This window comes from Procambarus clarkii, chromosome 16 (genome assembly GCF_040958095.1).
Source record: "Procambarus clarkii isolate CNS0578487 chromosome 16, FALCON_Pclarkii_2.0, whole genome shotgun sequence".
NCBI classification, from domain to species: Eukaryota; Metazoa; Arthropoda; class Malacostraca; order Decapoda; family Cambaridae; genus Procambarus; species Procambarus clarkii.
In genome coordinates this window covers 34,362,419-34,383,427 of record NC_091165.1, presented here as the reverse complement: position 1 = coordinate 34,383,427, position 21,009 = coordinate 34,362,419, and the positions used below count along the sequence as shown (strand labels likewise).

General features: G+C 48.8%; 1 protein-coding gene across 4 annotated transcripts in view; it reads right to left on the bottom strand.

Moving 5' to 3' along the window:
• The window catches only part of LOC123760118 (beta-1,3-galactosyltransferase 1), a 133,913-nt gene that overhangs the window by 79,634 nt on the left and 33,270 nt on the right, over positions 1-21,009 (bottom strand). For 3 of the 4 annotated variants that reach the window (XM_045745605.2, XM_069325434.1, XM_045745606.2), the window contains exon 3: positions 15,313-15,399. The exons of the other annotated variant lie outside the window; for it this stretch is intronic. In XM_045745605.2, coding sequence (XP_045601561.1) covers positions 15,313-15,378 — 66 coding nt within the window. In that variant the 5' untranslated portion in view covers positions 15,379-15,399. The remainder of the gene's footprint in view (positions 1-15,312; positions 15,400-21,009) is intronic. 4 annotated transcript variants of the gene reach the window in all.

Here is a 21,009-nt window from a genome sequence, read left to right as displayed (position 1 = left end):
AACATGGAAAAACCAAGCCCGTCACAGCAAAACCAGCAAGGAAGGAGGGCCCCAGAAAATCAAGGGAACAAAAAACCCCAACAAGGAAGGCGCCAGAAGGAGCACGGAAGGGCCAAACAAAATGCCACAACCATACTCCCACACGCAGCCGCAGTATCAAAACCGCAGCAAAACGTCACCACATTCCCAGAGGACATGACAGGGTAAATAAAGATAAACAGTAACACGGATGGCACACACAAACAAGGGGACAGGTGGAAATCAAGTAACCAACCGAGCCACAGGGACGTTAGAAGAAACGTTTGCAGTATCACAGGTAACGGATGGAACACATTAGGCAGCGACGAGGCACAGCAGGCAGCCCATACCAGGGCTGACCCCATACACAGTTCCAAGTGTAGAGACGAGAGAGCCCAGGAGGCTCAGAATCCCTGCACGTCAGTCGAATGACAGGTGAGAGGCAGAACCAAAGAGCCAGAGCGCAACCCCACAAGCACAATTAGGCGAGCATAGCACACCCTCGACTCGGGAAAATGTACCACCGAACAGACACCTCCACCAGTGTACTGCGGAACAAGGTGGAGGCAGGGCCCCGAACTCAAGCATGGTTGAACACGCATAGGAGAGGGGCAGGATGAGTACAGTCAGGAGCCGCCTCATATGGGCTTAGAGGCCTCCTGCAGTCACCTGTGAACCGAGGAAGGAATCGGGTGGTGAGAACAAGAGCTGCCACATATGGGCCAATAGCCCCGCAGCAGGCACCTCGGTTTGTAAGTTCTACGTTCTCAAGTACGTATGTACACCTATTTCTACTCCCCAAAACAAAACAGCCTCAGGACGAAGGAGATGCCAGACCGCACCAACTCACCTGCAGAACATAGGCGTGGAAGGGCCATGACACAAGCCTATGAGAACAGAGCCGTTGGAGGCGGCCAGGGTATCATGCACCCATAGCCGAGAAAACCAGGAGCACCGCCCGCAGAAGGCAGGCCAGAGTCGCTCATGCTGGAGAAGAGGAGGGGAGCGGCGAAGGAGGCACCCCCCCCCACCCAAAACGCAGGGAAAAACCCGGTGACCTCACCATAGCGGCACTCCAGAACACCCCCAAGAGCAACGGGGCACGGACTGCAGAATGATAAGGGCGAGAGGCAAAGCCCCCCCCGAGAGAAAAGGGACGTAGAACACCAGTACGTGTGTACACCGCCCTGAACCAAAATAAACTCCCACGGCGCATGTGCAGGACACGAAAGAAAAGTAGCCCAACAGGTTTGGCTACACAGGTCCATCCTACTCCGTCCAACAACAGAGCAGAAAAGTAGCCCAACGGGTCGCATCCCGAGTGATCCGTCGAAGAAACAGGCCAACTCATGGAAACAAATGCCAAAAAGAAGAAGGTAACAACTTACATGAACCTAGCCGGCACATGTAAGGAAAACAATGAACCGAATCGGAACCCAAGTGGGCTACCAGTAGCCCAACATGGCGACAAAGAACCCAACCGGCTACAAGTAGCCCAATCCGGCATTCCGGGTAAGACCAAAAGGAAAACTTGCAGTGCCGAGACACAGCACAGAGAGAAGAGATATGAACAAAAGAACGAGAAGGCCAAAAACCCAGAAACTGCCCGGAATAGGACCCACAAGCCCTAGAAAGGACCGGAGGGAAACCCCCACCGAACGACGACAGATGTACCAGTAAAACGGGAAGGAGCAAAACCGTCTCGAACCTTCGAGAACACATAGAAGCAAACACAAAGAGAGGCAACTATGGGGAACTTCGAAATTTTTTTAATGAGTGTAATTGGACAGAATTGTTGCTAGGCAGGGAAGTAAATGAAATGTATGCCAAATTTTTAAAACTATACGAGGAAGGCACACAAACATTCATACCAAAACAGAGATGCAGGACCAGAAAACAGGATTGGTTCGACAGAAATTGTGAGAGGGCAAGAGACCAAAAGACACAAAAATGGAATCAGTATAGGAAGAGGCCAAACCCCCAAACATACCTGCGATACAAAGATGCGAGAAACAATTATACAGCAGTAAGGAGAGAGGCAGAAAGAAATTTTGAAAAAGGGATAGCAGATAAATGTAAAACAGAACCGGGCCTATTCTACAAATTCATAAACAACAAATTGCAGGTAAAGGATAATATCCAGAGGTTGAAAATGGGAAACAGATTCACGGAAAATGAAAAGGAAATGTGTGAAACATTAAATGAAAAGTTCCAAAGTGTGTTTGTACAAAATGAAATCTTCAGAGAACCAGACACAATAAGAATTCCAGAGAACAACATAGAGCGGATAGAGGTGTCTAGAGTTGAAGTGGAAAATATGCTAAAGGAGCTCGGGAGGAACAAAGCAGCTGGCCCAGATGGCGTTTCACCATGGGTTCTGAGAGAATGTGCATCTGAGCTCAGCATTCCACTTCACCTGATCTTTCAGGCATACCTGTGTACAGGAATCGTAGCAGACGTGTGGAAACAGGCTAACATAGTTCCAATCTACAAAAGTGGCAGCAGGGAAGACCCCCTCAATTATAGACCTGTATCATTGACAAGTGTAATAGTGAAAGTATTGGAAAAGCTAATCAAAACTAAATGGGTAGAACACCTGGAGAGAAATGATATAATATCAGACAGACAGTATGGTTTTCGATCAGGAAGATCCTGTGTATCGAATTTACTCAGTTTCTACGATCGGGCCACAGAGATATTACAGAAAAGAGATGGCTGGGTTGACTGCATCTATCTGGACCTAAAAAAGGCTTTCGACAGAGTTCCACATAAGAGGTTGTTCTGGAAACTGGAAAATATTGGAGGGGTGACAGGTAAGCTTCTATCATGGATGAAAAATTTTCTGACTGATAGAAAAATGAGGGCAGTAATCAGAGGCAATGTATCGGAATGGAGAAATGTCACAAGTGGAGTACCACAGGGTTCAGTTCTTGCACCAGTGATGTTTATTGTGTACATAAATGATCTACCAGTTGGTATACAGAATTATATGAACATGTTTGCTGATGATGCTAAGATAATAGGAAGGATAAGAAATTTAGATGACTGTCATGCCCTTCAAGAAGACCTGGACAAAATAAGTATATGGAGCACCACTTGGCAAATGGAATTTAATGTTAATAAATGTCATGTTATGGAATGTGGAATAGGAGAACATAGACCCCACACAACCTATATATTATGTGAGAAATCTTTAAAGAATTCTGATAAAGAAAGAGATCTAGGAGTGGTTCTAGATAGAAAACTATCACCTGAGGACCACATAAAGAATATTGTGCAAGGAGCCTATGCAATGCTTTCTAACTTCAGAATTGCATTTAAATACATGGATGGCGATATACTAAAGAAATTGTTCATGACTTTTGTTAGGCCAAAGCTAGAATATGCAGCTGTTGTGTGGTGCCCATATCTTAAGAAGCACATCAACAAACTGGAAAAGGTGCAAAGACATGCTACTAAATGGCTCCCAGAACTGAAGGGCAAGAGCTACGAGGAGAGGTTAGAAGCATTAAATATGCCAAAACTAGAAGACAGAAGAAAAAGAGGTGATATGATCACTACGTACAAAATAGTAACAGGAATTGATAAAATCGACAGGGAAGACTTCCTGAGACCTGGAACTTCAAGAACAAGAGGTCATAGATTTAAACTAGCTAAACACAGATGCCGAAGAAATATAAGAAAATTCACCTTCGCAAATAGAGTGGTAGACGGTTGGAACAAGTTAAGTGAGAAGGTGGTGGAGGCCAAGACCGTCAGTAGTTTCAAAGCGTTATATGACAAAGAGTGCTGGGAAGACGGGACACCACGAGCGTAGCTCTCATCCTGTAACTACACTTAGGTAATTACACTTAGGTAATTACAAAGGCGGTTGAGAGGCGGGACCAAAGAGCCAGAGCTCAACCCCCGCAAGCACAATTAGGCGAGTACAATTAGGTGAGTATAATTAGGTGAGTACAAAGGACGAAGGCACAGAAAAACCCAGTCGCACCCGAAACCAAAAGTCATGCAGAACCCCAAAAAGAGGGGGACATGACAGAAGTCCCGTCCCGGGAACAAGGGGCGAAGAACGGAGAAAAGCACCCACCAACAGGATGGAAGCAACAGGCATAATGGACAAGGAACCGAGCCCAGGGAGGGGCCGACGCCCAAGTCTTCGTGCGGAGAGGGGGGGAAAAGAAAAACCCCACTCCACAAAACTGCAAGCCCCGCCCAGAGGGGCAGAAAAACCCCGGCGGGGTACAACAGGGCCTGAGGCCCCCCACGTCAGCCCCACCCCAGCCCCAGGAACCCACCCGGCAGGCTCCGGGGCCGAGCCGTCCCCCCAAAGCCCCAGCCTCAAGAAAAACCGGGGCAGCCATGAAAAGCACTAAGGAAGGGAGCCCACTGGCAGATTCTTACAACATGGCTGGAGGAAACAGGCTCAAATGCCCCTGTCGCTACCCCGGAAGGGGAAGTCCCTGAGAACAACCGAGTCTCAAAACCATGGAAGCCCCACCCCGACCCCGAACCCACAAAAGGTGAAGACCCGGATGTAGGGAGGAAGGGGGGGGGGGGGTGTCCCGACAAGACCACCAACCAAAACTGGGCAGCCTCGGGGCTTCCGGGGAGCAAACAACTAGTGCGTTGCCACCGAAACCCAATGTGCAATGCCCGTGCAGCCTGCACCCACATAGTCAGCATAAGACTGGGTAACCGAGTCACAAAGAAGCAACAAAACTTGCAGGACCCCGGGCCGAAGATGTCACCGACCCCACAGGCTGCAGACGGAGGCAAAACAGTGAGTCACCCCTGAGACAAGGGGACAGAGCAACCCTCGAACTCGCACAAAGGGAGGGGGGGACTCCGCGGCCACATCCATCGGACCCACGCTCCCCCTAGGGGATTCCTAGGATCCTGAGCGTTTACTATAAGAGGACTCGCGCTCAGGTAATCCCAGGCAGGGTACTGCTAACTGGCGCCCATGGCTACCAAACAACGTTCTAAGAGCTGAACCCCCGGGATGTGTACACTCATGGGGACCTAGCAGGGGAAACCACCGGAAGAAGAAAGAGAATTCGGCATAAGGGGGGAAAGAACCAAAGGCAGAGCCCCCCACCAGGTAGACAAAGAAAAAGAAAACCCCGCAAGAGTACAGCGTACACAGGCGGAACAGAGCCGGCTGCTATGATTGGTGAAAACAAGCTGCGCAGCACGCTGCGCCCCGCCAGTGCAAACTGCCCTTTACCCTAAGGCAAACAAGGGAGACAAAACCCCCTATCACACTAAGGGCGGCCGAAAACCGAGCAGCAAACGGCCTAGCAAAAAAAGGACCCAAGGAACTTGTGGAAGATAACACCAAGCCCCAAGGGCAGTACTTACAGGGCACCTAGGGAAGGTAACCCTAGGCACATGCAGCCCGAGTACTGGAGACTCACTCCCGGCTCACCCACCACCTAGAAGACAGACGCCACACTCTAGGTACAGTGCTGAAACAACCACTGGAGCCGGAGCACACAACCGGTGCCAATAGCATCAGCCAAAGAAATGGGGTGTGGATCGCCGGGGTGGTAGGTCTGGGGCTACCCCTTCTCCCTCCTGGGAAAGGGGGGAGCTGCGCAGACAGCGGCGCAATGACGGGTGATGTCATACTAGTTTGCTCGTTTTTGTTTGGTTAGTTCTATCCACTCGTTCGGTTTTTGGTTGCAATTTTCACCAGAATAGGGGTTTGTTTTGGGACGCCTACCTTTCTGGGTGCCTAACCCGGTCGATGGCAGACATAGAATGCTTTCAACCACACGGGGGTTTCTGTAGGCCATTGCTCCCCTTGCCTCTCTAGAGGGGGCCAGGTTCTGGCTCATGGTCCCCGGTAGGCCCATAAGAACCCTACCTTGAGGCTACCTTGAGGTGCTTCCGGGGCTTAGTGTCCCCGCGGCCCGGTCGTCGACCAGGCCTCCTGGTTGCTGGACTGATCAACCAGGCTGTTAGACGCGGCTGCTCGCAGCCTGACGTATGAGTCACAGCCTGGTTGATCATGACCCTGTACACATGACTGATGCCAAAGTCTGTGTTATGACCCTGGGTTCTTCAGTGGAAACCAGAGGTCAAAATTGAACTAAATAAGCTACGTTAGAGTAGCAAAACACAACTCGATGTGTCTTTGTTTGTATCTTCCCTGCCAGACATAAGACTATTCTTGTTTTTCAAAGAGCATTTAAAGACTGAGCTGGGGGTTGATTATTAAATAATAACATAGGCACCAACTATGCTTACTAATACTTTCTAATCATTTGTAAAGTAAACCTGAGTAAACTTGGTATAGGGCTGCGGTACGATTAGTTGAGCAGTCTGCCGGCAGCGAGCCAGCTGGGGGGAAGGAGACTGAGACTCCATCTTTTTCTGAGCTGGCGTGGTGTGGACAGGATCCTCCTGCCCTTCCTCCTCGTTTCCTTATTTCTGTGTCTTGTTCAAGCTAAGTATATACTGTGTACATTATTCAATCTCTGGCATACTCATGTTCTATGTGTAGAGTAGTATACTCTGTGTGTAGTAGGTGTTTTTAGAGTTTATATTACTAGTTATTCTAAAGGGGGTCCCATTGGAACCACGTGGTCCCCTACCCTAAGCTGACTCTAACTTCAAGTTATTCAATAGTAGAGCTTTACCCTAGCTTGTGTTCAGTGTAAAACCTTGTATCCTGCTTATGTGGACCAAGGCTTTTAACGTTAGGTAGTGTGGTAAAGTTATTATTATTATTATTGTTATTGGTGTGAATGTATATGGGGGGCTGTTAAGGGGTTAATAAATAAGTACATGAATTATAGGAGTATCGTTCTTCCTGTGTAGGAGATCTTGATCATTCCCTAGACTGACCTTGTTGTGTAGCCAAGTAGTCAGCACTACTTCTAGTTTCCATGGGAGCCGGGCCTTACTGATCTCCCCAAATAGATACATCTTTATTCTGACTGACCTTACCCCTGAATAGCACTAGTTTCCCCATAGCAAGCCCACCATTTATTATAACAGTCTGACATTAGCATATCAGCCTGGTAAGCTCCGGGGAGCCGTAGGGGCTCCCCCCAAAAATATATCATATACATTTCATATAAATATATTTATATAAATATATTTACATAAATATATTTATATAAATATGAACGTATCCAGCGACTGGCCGAAAGAGACGCCAGACTGCAGAAACTCGCCTGTCGAACGTAGGCACGAACGTGTCATGACACCATGAGCGTAGCTCTCATCCTGTAACTACACTTAGGTAATTACACTTAGGTAACTACAAGACGTTGCCAAGAAGATCCCGGGAGCACCGCCAGGGGAAGGCCAGAGCCACACACGCAGGAGAGCAGGGTAGAGGCGAAAGAGACACCCCACACCCATTACACAGGGAAAACCCCGGCGTCCTCCCCATAGCTGCAATCCAGAACACCCCAGGAGCTACTGGGCACAGACCGGAGAATGGAGAAGAGCGAGAGGTGAATCACCTGAGAAAAAACGACGCAAAACACCAGCATTGGTGCTCACCGCCCAGACCAAAACAAACTCCCACAGTGCATGCGCAGGACACGGTGTCTCTTAGAACATGGCTGGAGGAACAGGCTCAAATGCTCCCGTCACTACCCCCAGAAGGGAGAATTCCCAGAGATCGCCAATCTCAAAACCAACGACCCCGCCCCGACCCCAAACCCACAGATGGTAAGGAGCCGGATGCAAGTAGGAAGGGGGGGGGGGCAGATTAGATCACAACAGGGAAAAGACAAGGGGGCGTGGAAGGAACCGAAGCAACCAACACCCTCAAGCCCCCAATACCAACCAAAACGGGGCAGCCTCAGGGCTTCCGGGGAGCAAACAACCGAAAGCGTTGCCACCACCGAAGCCCAACGTGTAACGCCCGTGCTGCCTGCACCCGCATAATCAGCATAAGACTGGGTAACCGAGTCACAACAAGCAACAAAACTCGCACGACTTCAGGTCGAAGGTGTCACCAACCCCACAGGCAGCAGACGGAGGCAAAGACAGAGAGAGTCACCCTGAGACAAGGGGTGAGAGCAACCCTCAAACTCGCTGGAAGCGAGGGGGGACTCCAGGGGTCACATCCATCCGACCCGTGCGCCCCCAGGGGTTTTCCAGGGTCCTGAGCGTTTACTATAAGAGGACTCGCGCTCAGGTAATCCCAGGCAGGGTACTGCTAACCGGCACCCAAGTCTACCAAACAACCTTTTAAGAACTGAACCCCCAGGACATGTACACTCACGGGGACCTAGTAGGGGGAACCACCGGAAAAAGGAAGATTACTCAGTACACAGGGGACACAGGGGGCAAGAACGAAGGCAGACCCCCCCCCCACCAGGCAGATAAACAAAAAGAAAAAGAAAACCCCGCAAGAGGACAGCGTACCCAGGCGGAACAGAGCCGGCCACCATGATTGGTGAAAACAAGCTGCACAGCACCCTGCGCCCCACCAGTGCAAAACTGCCCCTTACCCTAAGGCAAACAAGGGAGACAGAACCCCCAACCACACAAAGGGCAGCCGAAAACCAAGCAGTAACCAGCCTAGCAGAGGCAGGACCCAAGGAACTTGTGGAAGGTGGCCCCAAGCCCCAAGGGCAGTACTTACAGGGCACCTAGGGAAGGAAACCCTAGGCACATGCAGCCCGAGTACTGAAGAATCACTCCTGGTTCACGCACCACCTAGAAGACAGTCACCACACTCTAAGTACAGTGCTGAAACAACCACCGGAGCTGGAGCACATGACCTCAGCCTTTAGCATCAGCCGAAGAACTGATGGTGGATAGCCGGCGTGGTACGTCTGGAGCTCCGCTTCCCCCTCTCGGGGAGGGGGGGCAGCTGCGCAGACAGCGGCGCGGCAACGTGTGACGTCATGATCGTTTGCTCGTTTCTTTTAGGGGAGTTCTATCCACCTGTTTAGCTTGTGGCAGCAATTTTCACCAGAATAGGGGTTTGTTTTGGGATGCTTACCCTTCTGGGTGCCTGACCCGATCGATGGCAGACAAAGAATGCTTCCAACCACACGGGGGTTTCTATAGGCCATTGCTCCCCTTGCCTCTCTGAGGGGGCCAGGTTCTGGCTCGTGGTCCCCGGTAGGCCCACAGAACTCCATACACATGACTGATGCCAAAGTCTGACATTAGCATATCAGCCTGGATAAGCTCCATGGAGCCGAAGGAGCTCCCCCCAGAAATATATGCAGATATATAATTTTTATTGCTATTATAAATCAATTAATCAATCAATAAATGAACTTAGGAAAAAATGCTGGCCCCAGATTTTAGAGACAAACTTTACATATAAGGTGTAAGTTTCATGTAAATTGAATAAAAAATGAAAGAGTTATAGCAATGTTTATGTTCTTGAAAATAAATAAGAAAAAAACAAATTCTAGGGTTCTGCCATCTGTGGCTGAGGTTGACATCCTCCTATTTCCTCCAAAACTGGCACTCTTACAGATAAGCTAACGTATAAGTTTCATGCAAATCGTCCATGACTGCCTTAGGGTAAGGGGCAGTTTTGCACTGGTGGGGCGCAGGGTGCTGTGCAGCTTGTTTTCACCAATCATGGTGGCCGGCTCTAGTTTCATGCTAACGTATAAGTTTCATGCAAATCGTCCGATAAACAAATAAGAGAAATAAAATTAATTTTTTTTTTTAACTTGATTTTTTTTAATAAAACAAATTCTAATTTTTTGTAATATATGCTATTGTGATAACTGAGAGTCGTAGACATGATTTCAGTTGACACTTGTGTTTGATAATTGTTTTTGACCATTTTGGAAAATTTTTGACACATTATTCAATATTTTTTTCTCCCTTCCTATTTATGCTACGATGCCGAGACTTGGACCAGATGAAACCCTTTTCATATACAACTTGTCAAAAATATTTGACTGAAATCGAACCAGTTTTAATTTTTGCATGTCATGCCCCCTTAATTTTAGTGTGGTGTTAGTATAGGTTATGTAAATTATCAAGAATTCTTAACTTCAAGATGTGTGGCATCAATCAAGAAGATGAACAACAAGGTAAGTTGAGGTTTCTAGTTGATTATTTTATAATTATATGTGGCAAGACAATTCAAATTATGTTGTATAAAAATCGTTGGAAATGGTCACTTTTGAACTCGGAGTTAAAAAACCAGCGTTGAATGTAATGAAACGCCATTTTCTGGGTGAGCCCCAGAGGCTCCCTGGAGCTTATCGGGCTAATGTATGTTATATTAGACCAGGACATTAGCTAAGGAGTTCAGACCTACCAGGGACCAGCGCCAGAACCTGGCCCCTTCAGAGAGGTTTCAGGGAGGAATGGCCCTGGAAAACCCCCGTATGGTTGGGGTTTTCCTTATCTGCTATCAACCAGGGTTAGGCACCCAGAAAGGTAGGCATAACAAAACAAACCCCACATGGTAAAAAACTAAAACAAAAAAACGAACAGAGAGGTAGAAACTCCCTACAATCCCAAGGAAACAAGCAAACATCACACTTTACTGCCGTACCGATCGTCCGCGCAGCCCTCCCGCCCCGAGAGGGGGAGGGGGCAGCCCCGGACCTACCGCGCCGGCTGCCAAGCTTCAGTTCTAAAGCTAAGCTTCAACCAACGCGAAAAAACAGCTGACCGGTGGGAGGAAGGGTTGCCGGGGAGCCTCCGGGGTTCACCCAGAAAATGGCGTTTCATTACATTTAACGCTGGTTTTCTGTGGGGAGCCCTTACGGCTCCCTGGAGCTTCATACCCAAAGAGAAGGAAAAGAAAGGGATAACCCGGGAGGCAGCCACCACAAACTCCGCAACGTGAAGCCGAGACAACAGGCTGCAACCTGCGACCCAAGGCAACAAGAACGCACAGCATCAGACGTGCATAAAGAATGGGCGGCCATGAACCTGTGCGACCCTCAAATCCCTGTGCCCGAAATGAACCCTAGACATCACCAACACAGCAGCAAAAGCTGCAAACGTCCGAACAGCACGGGCGCAAGGACAGACCGCAGGCTGGAAGACTGAAAAACTCTGCGGATGACCTGGGAGACCCAAGCCCTGAAACAGGGAACGAGGGGAACCGGATCAACCCAAAGTGCATCCCCAGACACGGTACGCAGGTAACGGCAAAAAGCGCAACCGGACAACACAGGACGCACCCCCGGCCAAACCAATCAAGCATCAATAACCCAAGAACCCCTCCGGAAAGCAGCCGACTCTACCGTCGCCAGGACAGAGAAAAGCTGCAAACGTACAAACCTACCACCAGTACCAAAGAGCAGAAATCTGAACCGAAGGGGCTACCACAAACTGAGAAGACAAGAAGGTACCCTGATCAAGGACCAGGACGGCTCAGGCAATGCATGAGCAGGCCGGAGGTGGAAGAAAACACGAGAAAGCGTACGAAACGGGGCAGATGTGACATCCACCCCGAATGCAAGCCGGAGCGGCTCCGTCAGCGCCGCACAAAACGAGGCGACAGTAAGAAACATCAAATAACTGTAGTCCTGAAAACCCAAGAAAGGACAAGACAACCTGATGCGAAAGAGAAGACAACCTACGAAGAGCAAGAAAATGTGCATAGAAACACCAGGAACGTCATACTGTTGCCAAGACGAAGCTCGCAGGTGGGACACTGTCAACAAAGCCACCTGATCATCACAGAGATGGTGATACCTGCGTCAAAATACCAGACGCAAAGAGCCGAGGAGAAAGCCGAACCAGTCACGTACAGGACCGATCCGACCTGCCGAAAGAGGCAGAGCCGCGGGAAAACGCCCCGGGTTTGTAATGCAAAGAGCAGACGGGTTCCCGTCTGCAAAGAGCAGACGGGAACCCCAGAAGGATGGGGCGGATCGACCACGTCCAACGCACCCACTAAGATGACATGACGAAGTGCAGGGGAAGAAGCCCACCCCGCCAGCCCTGAACCCCCCTAAGGGGAAGAAGCCGTCCATCGCTGCCACCAGAGGCCGGAAGACAACCAAAAGCGCCCACCTATCAAGCAGCGTCAAAAAATAAAGCTGGGCCGGCCACCAAGGAACCATAAGAACTACTCTCATGGGAATGGGCTCCAACCAAGCCAGAACCCGAAGCAACAGCTGGACCGGGAGAAGAGGAACAGGTACCTCCACCTCGACCAGTCCTGCCGAAAAGCATCCACCGTGAACACCTCACAGGCGGGTAAGGGCGCCACAAAAAATGGGCGACGCCTAGACTACTCTGACTCGAAGACGTCCATGAGTCCATATGTCCGGCAGAGCCAACAAAACGAGTCGGCGACGACTGGCCAATCCGCACACAGAGGAATGAACGGAGACAGCTGTCCGCCAGGACACAGGACACACCCCGGACATGAACCTCACGGTTAGCCAAACCCCGAGAATCCAGCAAACAAGCCACTCTAAGGAACCAACCCCAAAGGTCAACACCGAAGAGAAACCCTGTGGTTCCGGCAAAGAATCGCCAGAGAACAATCCGAAAGGAGCTGAATGGAAGAGCACCGAGTGCCCTAAGCCCTCCGAAGCGCAAACCAGACAGCCACGAACTCCCGAACCGTGCTGTGAGCCCGATGGACTGACAGACCCCCAGCATTCCCGGCCAATCTGGTGAGCACTGGTCTCAAAGCCCCAGCCGAGAGATGATCCGTCCGTGAACACATTGAGGGAAGGCTTGGGAAGGTGCCAAGGCACGGAACCCCAAAAACCCCAAAGAGGAAGCAGGTGACGCAGCACCAACACAAGATCTCCGGAGGAACGAACCCAATGATTGCAAGAGAGGCGGAAAGGGAGTTTCCGAAGGAACCAAACAGACGCCAAAGCCAAACCCAACCCCACGTGCAGACCAGCATGTCGAAGTTTAGACTCCCGCACAACTGCTCGAGCAACCGCTGAGCAACCCGGGACCCCTCATGAACAGCCGAAGGCGGGACCACAGCAGCAGCAACACTTCTGGAGGGAAAGACAAGGAGCGGCCTAAGAGCCCTAAACAAGGCCCAGCCAGGTCCGAACCCGGGACGGAAACAGATGGAATGGCCTCCAGATCATCAGGAAACCAAACCCGGCGATCTGGAAAGGTCTGCTCGCCACACCCTTGGCGAGGGTGTGGCGAGCAGGGCAGCACCCAAGGGCAAGGCAAATGCCGAGCAGCAAGAACCTCTACGGGAATGGTTCCCGAACGCCCCAGGGAAGATAACCCTGACACGCAGGGGCAGTACTCACAGGATGCTTAGGAAAGGAAGCCCCTAAGCTCATGCAGCCCCGGCACTGATGAGGTACTCCTGGCCACCGCACAACACAACACATGGCAGTCAACGCCACACAAGGCAAACACCGCCTAGAAAACCGAGGCCAGAGAAGCGTCTATCCCGGTTGACATTAGCTTACGAACAGAAGCTAGGCAGCTGGCGCGGTAGGTTCGGGGCTCCCCCCTCCCCCTCTCGGGGCGGGGAGGGCTGCGCGGCAGTAAAGTGTGATGTTTGCTTGTTTTCTTGGGATTGTACGGAGTTTCTACTGCTCTGTTCGTTTTTTTTTTTAGTTTTTTACCATGTGGGGTTTGTTTTGTTATGCCTACCTTTCTGGGTGCCAAGCCCCGGTCAATGGCAAATAAGGAAAACCCCAACCATACGGGGGTTTTCCAGGGCCATTGCTCCCTGAAACCTCTCTGCAGGGGCCAGGTTCTGGCGCTGGTCCCTGGTAGGTCTGAACTCCTTAGCTAATGTCCTGGTCTAATATAACATACATTAGCCCGATAAGCTTCAGGGAGTCGTAGGGGCTCCCCACAGAAAAGTATGTTAATCTGGAAAACGTGATAATCCGGCTGGGGGTCCTTCCCACATAGTCCAGATTAGCGAGTGGATACAGTAATGTAAATTTAATTAATCCATTTCACACTCCCAAAAATATTAACTCAAAATACATTTCATACCTAATAAACACAAATATTTAGTACTATAGTATGTTCAAGTTATAGCTTACCTTTATTGATGACTCTTGTTGGCATATGGAAGACAGTGAGGAGAGGGGGAGGAGGAGAAGTGTTAGTGTTTGGAAGGGGAGTCCCCTTCCATTATATCATCAGGCACTGATGACTTCTGGCAAGCTAAAAGGCTAAGAGGAAAGGCTAAAGGAGCTGAATCTCTCATCCCTGGAAAACAGAGGAGTAAGGGGGAGACATGATAACCACCTACAAAATTCTCAGGGGAATTGACAGGGTGGACAAAGACAAACTCTTCAGCACGGGTGGAACATGTACAAGGGGACACAGGTGGAAACTTAGTACCCAGATGAGCCACAGAGACGTTAGAAAGAATTTTTTCAGTGTCAGTAGGTAATAAATGGAATGCACTAGGCAGTGATGTGGTGGAGGCTGACTCCATACACAGTTTCAAATGTAGATATGATAGAGCCCAGTAAACTCAGGAATCTGTACACCAGTTGACTGACAGTTGAGAGGCGGGACCAAAGAGCCAAAGCTCAACCCCTGCAAGCACAATTAGGGGAGTACAATTAGGCGAGTACTTCTCTGGGGGTGTACTCTCCTACGTTTTGCAGGCATACCACTAGAACCTGATTGTGACTCACTGCATGCTTGTCTTACTAAGAATCTGTCTAAAGACACTTTTTTTCCCTACATTTTAACACTTCTTCTGTAGTCATCATCATTGTCATTGTCATTGGAGACATCACATTGTCATTAATAAGGTCAATGCAACAGTCTGCTAAAGCTTTATCCGGGCGAGTCTTTTCAGTGCAACTTTGCAGTTCTTCCCATACTGCACATATTTTCTTAATAAGGAAGGGACATCATCTACTGCCTCCTCCTCCTCCCCTGAAGTTTTGTTGTACTGCCTAGCTAGTTCAACCATCCATATACCATTTTCATGTTTACGAATGATCTCTTGTTTTTGCTCTATGGTCATCCTCACATGTATTTTCTTAGGTTGAACCTTACCACTGACTTTCTTGGGACCCAAGGCGTGATATATAAATTACTTTTATGTTCAAAACCCTAAAAGCTTTGTTCATTACAAAGAATTCAAGCGTGATCATCACTAAGCAGGAGGCACTGGTAAACTGAAGCGTGGGGTAACTGTGCCACCAGGAACCAACTGCTAGGTCTCCCATACGCATATCGACAAACTATGTTACTCGAAGCAAAACTTGTAACCCGATTCAAATTTTACGAAGAAATTGGGCTCATAACCCGAAAAATTCGTAAATGGGGGGATTCGTAAGCCAAGGTGTCAATAACTGGAAAACATGGATGATAAATTAATATACGAATTCAGTACTTTATGTATACAGTACTTACATGTTGGTCTTCAAGATCGTCATCCAGGTATGCATACTTTGGGGGAGCATAAGAACACTTGGACATCTTGAGGAATCATGCCACGAGCTAGTGCAGGAAAATAAGTTAATGATAAAGCAAAAACATAATAAAATATCCAAACACAAAACAAAAAAGAAAACTTTCAAAATATATCCAGAAGACCTTTATAATTCACAGGGGACAAAATTAATGACAGCCACCACCAGTAAAACCACAAATGCAGAACATATAAATTAACCCCTTCAACTGTGCGACACAACCAGGGATGTTCTTGCTAATTATCCGTTAATTGTGCGACATAGTCAGAGATGTTTTAAAGTACCGAGTAAGCCTTAAAAGTCCAGCAGGGTAAATGGGGCAACCAGATGCTGCCCAGGGACAATAGTAAATAGACTCCATTTTGAAAATCCAGCGTTGAACGTAATGAAATAACAATTCAATCGCCAAAACCGATGCTCGAATATCGGCCCAAGACATTAGCAAATACAGTACAGCCAACAGAGAGGCATATTTGCACACATCATGGGCAAGAGGGTAGACCACAGGCTGGCTAAATTTAATGACACTGCACATGACCTGAAAAATACGAGCACTGGAACAGGAAAACAAGAAAACCTGATCAGCCCACAAAGAGTCCACTGAAACAGAACCGGTGGAACAAAAGTAGTTGCATAAACCTGCCACCATACAAAGCACATGTGGCATCCCCGGCCAAGCTAACCATGTGTCCATGACCAAAGGACCCCTCTGGAAGTCAACTATTCATTCCTCACCAGAAAAGAAGGTGTCGGCTGCAAACAAAATGCCCACCAAGCCCATAGGAACAAAAACCCCAGTGTCGAAGGAGAGCATGAAGCTCACCCATCTGACAACCAAAAGTAATAGAAAGTAAAAATAACGCCTTCAAAAAACAGTCCCAGACCAAAAGGGGCCTCTGTAAACCAAGCGGACAAAAGAAAATAAAGAACCCAGTCGAGCGACAAGGCAGGCTCTGGTGGCACACGAGTGGGCTGGAGATGAAATAATGCGCGAGAAAGCCTGAAAAATGGGGCTGAAGAGATATCGACTCCAAATGCAAGCTGGAGCAGCTCCGCCAATGCTGCACAGTTAGAGGCAACAGTATTCAGCATAAGATGCCGATGAAGAAAAAGTCAAGAAAAAACGGAACTACTCGCTCTGATATGAAGAATAACAATGAAAATAGAATACCTCACAATAATTAATGATACCTCGTAATAAGTAATGGCAATGTCTTTTCATCAACATAACATAGGAACAAAATCCACACTTTTGTATTTGTGAACTTTATGTGGATTTACTCCAAGTCCTTCGCACTCTCCCGAGTGCTATGTCAAGGTCTGAGTATGGTTAGGAAGAGACTTTCAACTCACCAACTAGTCAGTCATTGATATGTAAGACACCACAAGTGAAGAGACCCCTAAGGGAGCAACTCCAAACACACCAGGGAAGATATCCCCGACTCTGCCAGAGCAGCACTGGGAGCACACAGGGAAGGGAAGGGAACCCTGAGCACATGCAACTCCAAATGCACAAAACTCCTGGCTCATGCTGCACACACACACACACAAGAACAGCCTCAAAGGCAACTGAAGACAGAGCTGAAGACAGAGACTGGAACCAGAGCGAACTGAGACCAGGCACTCTACATCTGCATAAGGACTGGTGGTGCAGCAGTTGGCTGACCCTGTCTGCCTCTCTCCTTTCCCCAAATAGGGCAAGGGGAGGGGAGTTGGGGAAAACTAGCTCACTAGTTTCCAAATTTTTTATCATTTGTTTACATTGTTGGGGAAGTTCTTCAGTCTATTTTGAGATGGCATTATGGTCTTAACCAAGCAGTGATCTGTCTTGTTTCACTGATTTTCTGGGTGCCTTCTCTTGGTGGTGGCAGACATGAATAAATTTACTTAAAAATTTTCAAAACACAACTGCTCCCTGTGCTTCTCTGAGGGGGCCCAGGTTCTGGCTCGTGGTTCCGGAAGACCAATAAGAACTCCGCGACTGATGGCACCCTAGTAGTTTGGCACTATCAGTATAATAACTTCAGGGAGCCACAAGGGGCTACCCCCAGAAAATATGACTAGGGCCACATTGGTAGCCCAATGACCCTCCGCCTAAAGACACTATTCTGTGGCTCACTCCACAAAATTCCCCAAGGCACAAAATTGATGTACAGGGAGTTCCCGCTGTATGAACATCCACCTAATGATCATTCAACCATACATTCTTCCAGGTCCCCATGTGCCCTATTCATGCACAAAATCATTGAACAAACTCATTTGAGTGTCCTTTAGCATTTTGCTGTAGTGCCAACATCCGTGCAACAGTCAAATGGAGTACAGTACAGTATTGTATTGATGGAGGGTAGAGGGGTGGGGGTGTAGGTTTGGCTCTAGGGTCTTTAATTGTTTCAATTAACATGGAACCCAGCTCCTTCAAAAAACTAGCAGCACTTTTACCCCAGTCACTAAGTGTCTCTGAGGCAATAGGGACAAAATTGTAGTGATGATCAAGATCTCTGTATTTATGCGACTTGGCTGCTCCCCAGTGATTGGCAGCATCGCCTGCCTGTGCATTGTTGTTGTTTAAGATTCGCTACTTGGAACAAAAAGTTCCAAGTAACACGGGCTATGGTGAGCCCGTGCAGCACTGAAGTCAACATAGGTGTTGGCCACATTTCAAATGCAAATGTAGTCCTACACCAACTGTCTACCATTCTTCCAGGGGTTCACCGTGATCCCCGTTTTGGCAATCGACAGGCATATCAGAGTTGCAGGGCATTAGATAACAGGGTTCTCTCTCTGCTGGACAACCAGCTGTGGTAAGGCTTCTCTTAACACTTTGGCGTGCCCCGCCCGCCACCCCTCAACTGTGCGATTTGGGTCCCAGCCTTTCATGGGAGCGCGCGTTAATTCTGAAAAGTGTATACTCTCTTCAACTTTGTCACCTTAATTCTCGTCCTACAAGATTAAATTTGGTATCATTGTGTTCGCAATAGAATTCTCTACAGCACTAAATGCATATAAACTCCAAAAGCCCGGCTAATTACTCGCAGCAAACAGAGAAAGTGCGAACGAGTTACCCAGGAGCACGCAAAAGCGATAAAATGTGTTCACTCTTTTCACTCTGGTCACCTCAATTTTCATCCTAGGCCTTTCATTTGGTATCAATGGGTTCGCAATAGAATTCTCTAGGGGAACATTAGCATATAAAATAAAAAACCTGGTCACGCTCCACCCGCCGACGAGTTGAAGACGGGCCACGCGTTAGCCGCAAGTGAGCGCCCAGACGCCTTCCAGCTACACTCCCAATTCCTGCCCACAAATGTTTAGTATTTAGTATTTTAGTATATGTAGTATTATAGTTCAGTATTTTTTGTGTAGTAGTTGTACATCACATAAGCATTGTAGATAGCCATTTCCACAAAATAGATGGTCATTTTCTTCATCCATTTGTGAGTTTTCCTTATGAAGTGATAATATTTGATCATTTGGTCAAAGTGATCAACACCTTTCATGTTTGTATTGTAGTCCAAGATTGCATTCGGCTTGTTGACAGTTACCAAACAGTCGCCCCAAAAATCGGAAAAAACCTGATTTTGGGCAATTAGTTTAGTGGATGACGCAATGCTGCGTCATGCCCGGACTAAAGTGTTAACCACTGTGATGCGCCGAGTTCATTGTGACATTCCGTGTGCATAAAATCAAGTGTTCGCAAATTTTTTTTATCTTTGTAAAATGATAAATTCCCTTCTCTAAACATGTATATGTAAGAAACCTAGCATTGAATGTAATGCAACACCATTTTTTGGGCGAGAACCGGAGGCTCCCCGGAGCTATACAGGGATGACGTGTATATATTACCATGGTAACAGTCAATTGAAGGAGTTCTAGACCTACCAGGGACCAGAGCCAGAACCTGGCCCCCCTTCCCCCCCCTCAAGAGAGGCACGAGGAACAATGGCCTGAAGACAGCCCCGTGTATTTGGAAGCAGTCTTTGTCTGCCATCTACCAGGTAAGGCACCCAGAGAGGTAGGAATTCCAAAACAGACTACTGCTGGTTAAAAATTGCAAACTGAAAGCCGAACTAGCAAGTAGAACTCCCCAATCAAAAACAGGGAAAATAGCATGACGTTACCACAACCGCCGCACATCCGTCTGCGTAACCCCAGATCCCAGACCTCCCAGCCGGCTACTCTCCTCAGTTCAGAGGCCGAGTATCAAAAACACGAAAAAAATGCCAACCAGAGGTTTTTTTTCGGGTGAAACAAAGCCCGAGAAAGCTTGCAGAACGGAGCAGAAGTGACATCCATCCCAAATACAAGCTGCAGCGGCTCTGCCAGCACCACACGATACGAGGCAACAGTATTTGGCATAAGATGACGGTCCTGAAACAACCAAGAGAAAGGACAAAACAACCCGATCAGAAATTGAAGAGAACCTACGGAGACAAAAAGTGCCGAAAGGAACGCCAGGAAATTTCATACTGCCATCGAGACGAAACTCGCAGGTGCGATACCATCAACGAAGCCACTTGATCACCATACAAGTGGTGATAAAGCAGAGTCAAAAAGACCAGATGCGAAGAGTGGAGGAGATCGAACCAGCCACGTACCGGACCGAACCAATCTGCTGAGAGGCGGAGACACGGGAAGACCCTCAGGTTCGGCCATCAAGCAAGAAGCGCCTGAAACCAGGGCTGGTCTGGCCACGAAGGAGCCAACAGGACTACTCTCCCCTGGTAAGTCTCCAAGCGAGCCAGGACTCAGAGTAACAACCAAACCGATGGGAAGAGGTACAGGTAACCCCACCTCAACCAGTCCAGCCAAAAGGCATCGACCCCAATGGCCTCGCAGTCTGGGAAGGGCGCCACCTTCACTGGAAGACACTTCAACCACTCCATTGCAAAGAGGTTCACCACCAAGCGCCCGTACATCCGGCAGAGCCAACTGAACGAGTCAGTGTCGACCATCCATTCCATGAATAGGGGAATGAACCGAAACAGGCTGTCCGCCAGGACGTTTGACACCCTCTGAACGTGAACTGCCAGGAGAGCTAAACCCCGAGAACTCAGCAGACGAGTCACCCGAAGCGACCAGCGCCAAAGAGCCAAGGACCACATCAATCCCCCGTGGTTCAGACAATAAACCATAGGGGAGCCGTCCGAATGGAGCCGGATCGTTGCTCCTTAAGCAACACGAACCCTCTGAAGTGAATGGCACACCGCCGCAAACTCCCGCACTGTGCTGTAAGCCTGACAGAAAGATGGACCCCACCAACCCTGGCTGGCCTGGTGAGCACTGGTCACAAAACCCCAGCCGGGAGATGAGGCATCTGTGAACAAATCGAGCGAGAGCTTGGGGAGGCGCCACAGCACAGAACTCCGAAAAACCCGCAGAGGAAACCGGCAACGCAAGGCTCCCGGGATCTGAACCCAGTGATCACGAGGGCAGTGGAAGGGATGTCCCCGAAGAAACCAGAACAGCCGCCGAAGCCAGATTCGACCCGACGGGTAGACCAGCACAGCGATGTTCAGGCTCCCCCACAGCCGCTCGAACAACTGACGTGTGACCCGGGTGCCTTCCAAAAACAGTCGTAGGCGGGACCGCAGCTGCAACAACGTCGCGGGAGGGAGAGACAAGGACTCGGTCCGAGAGT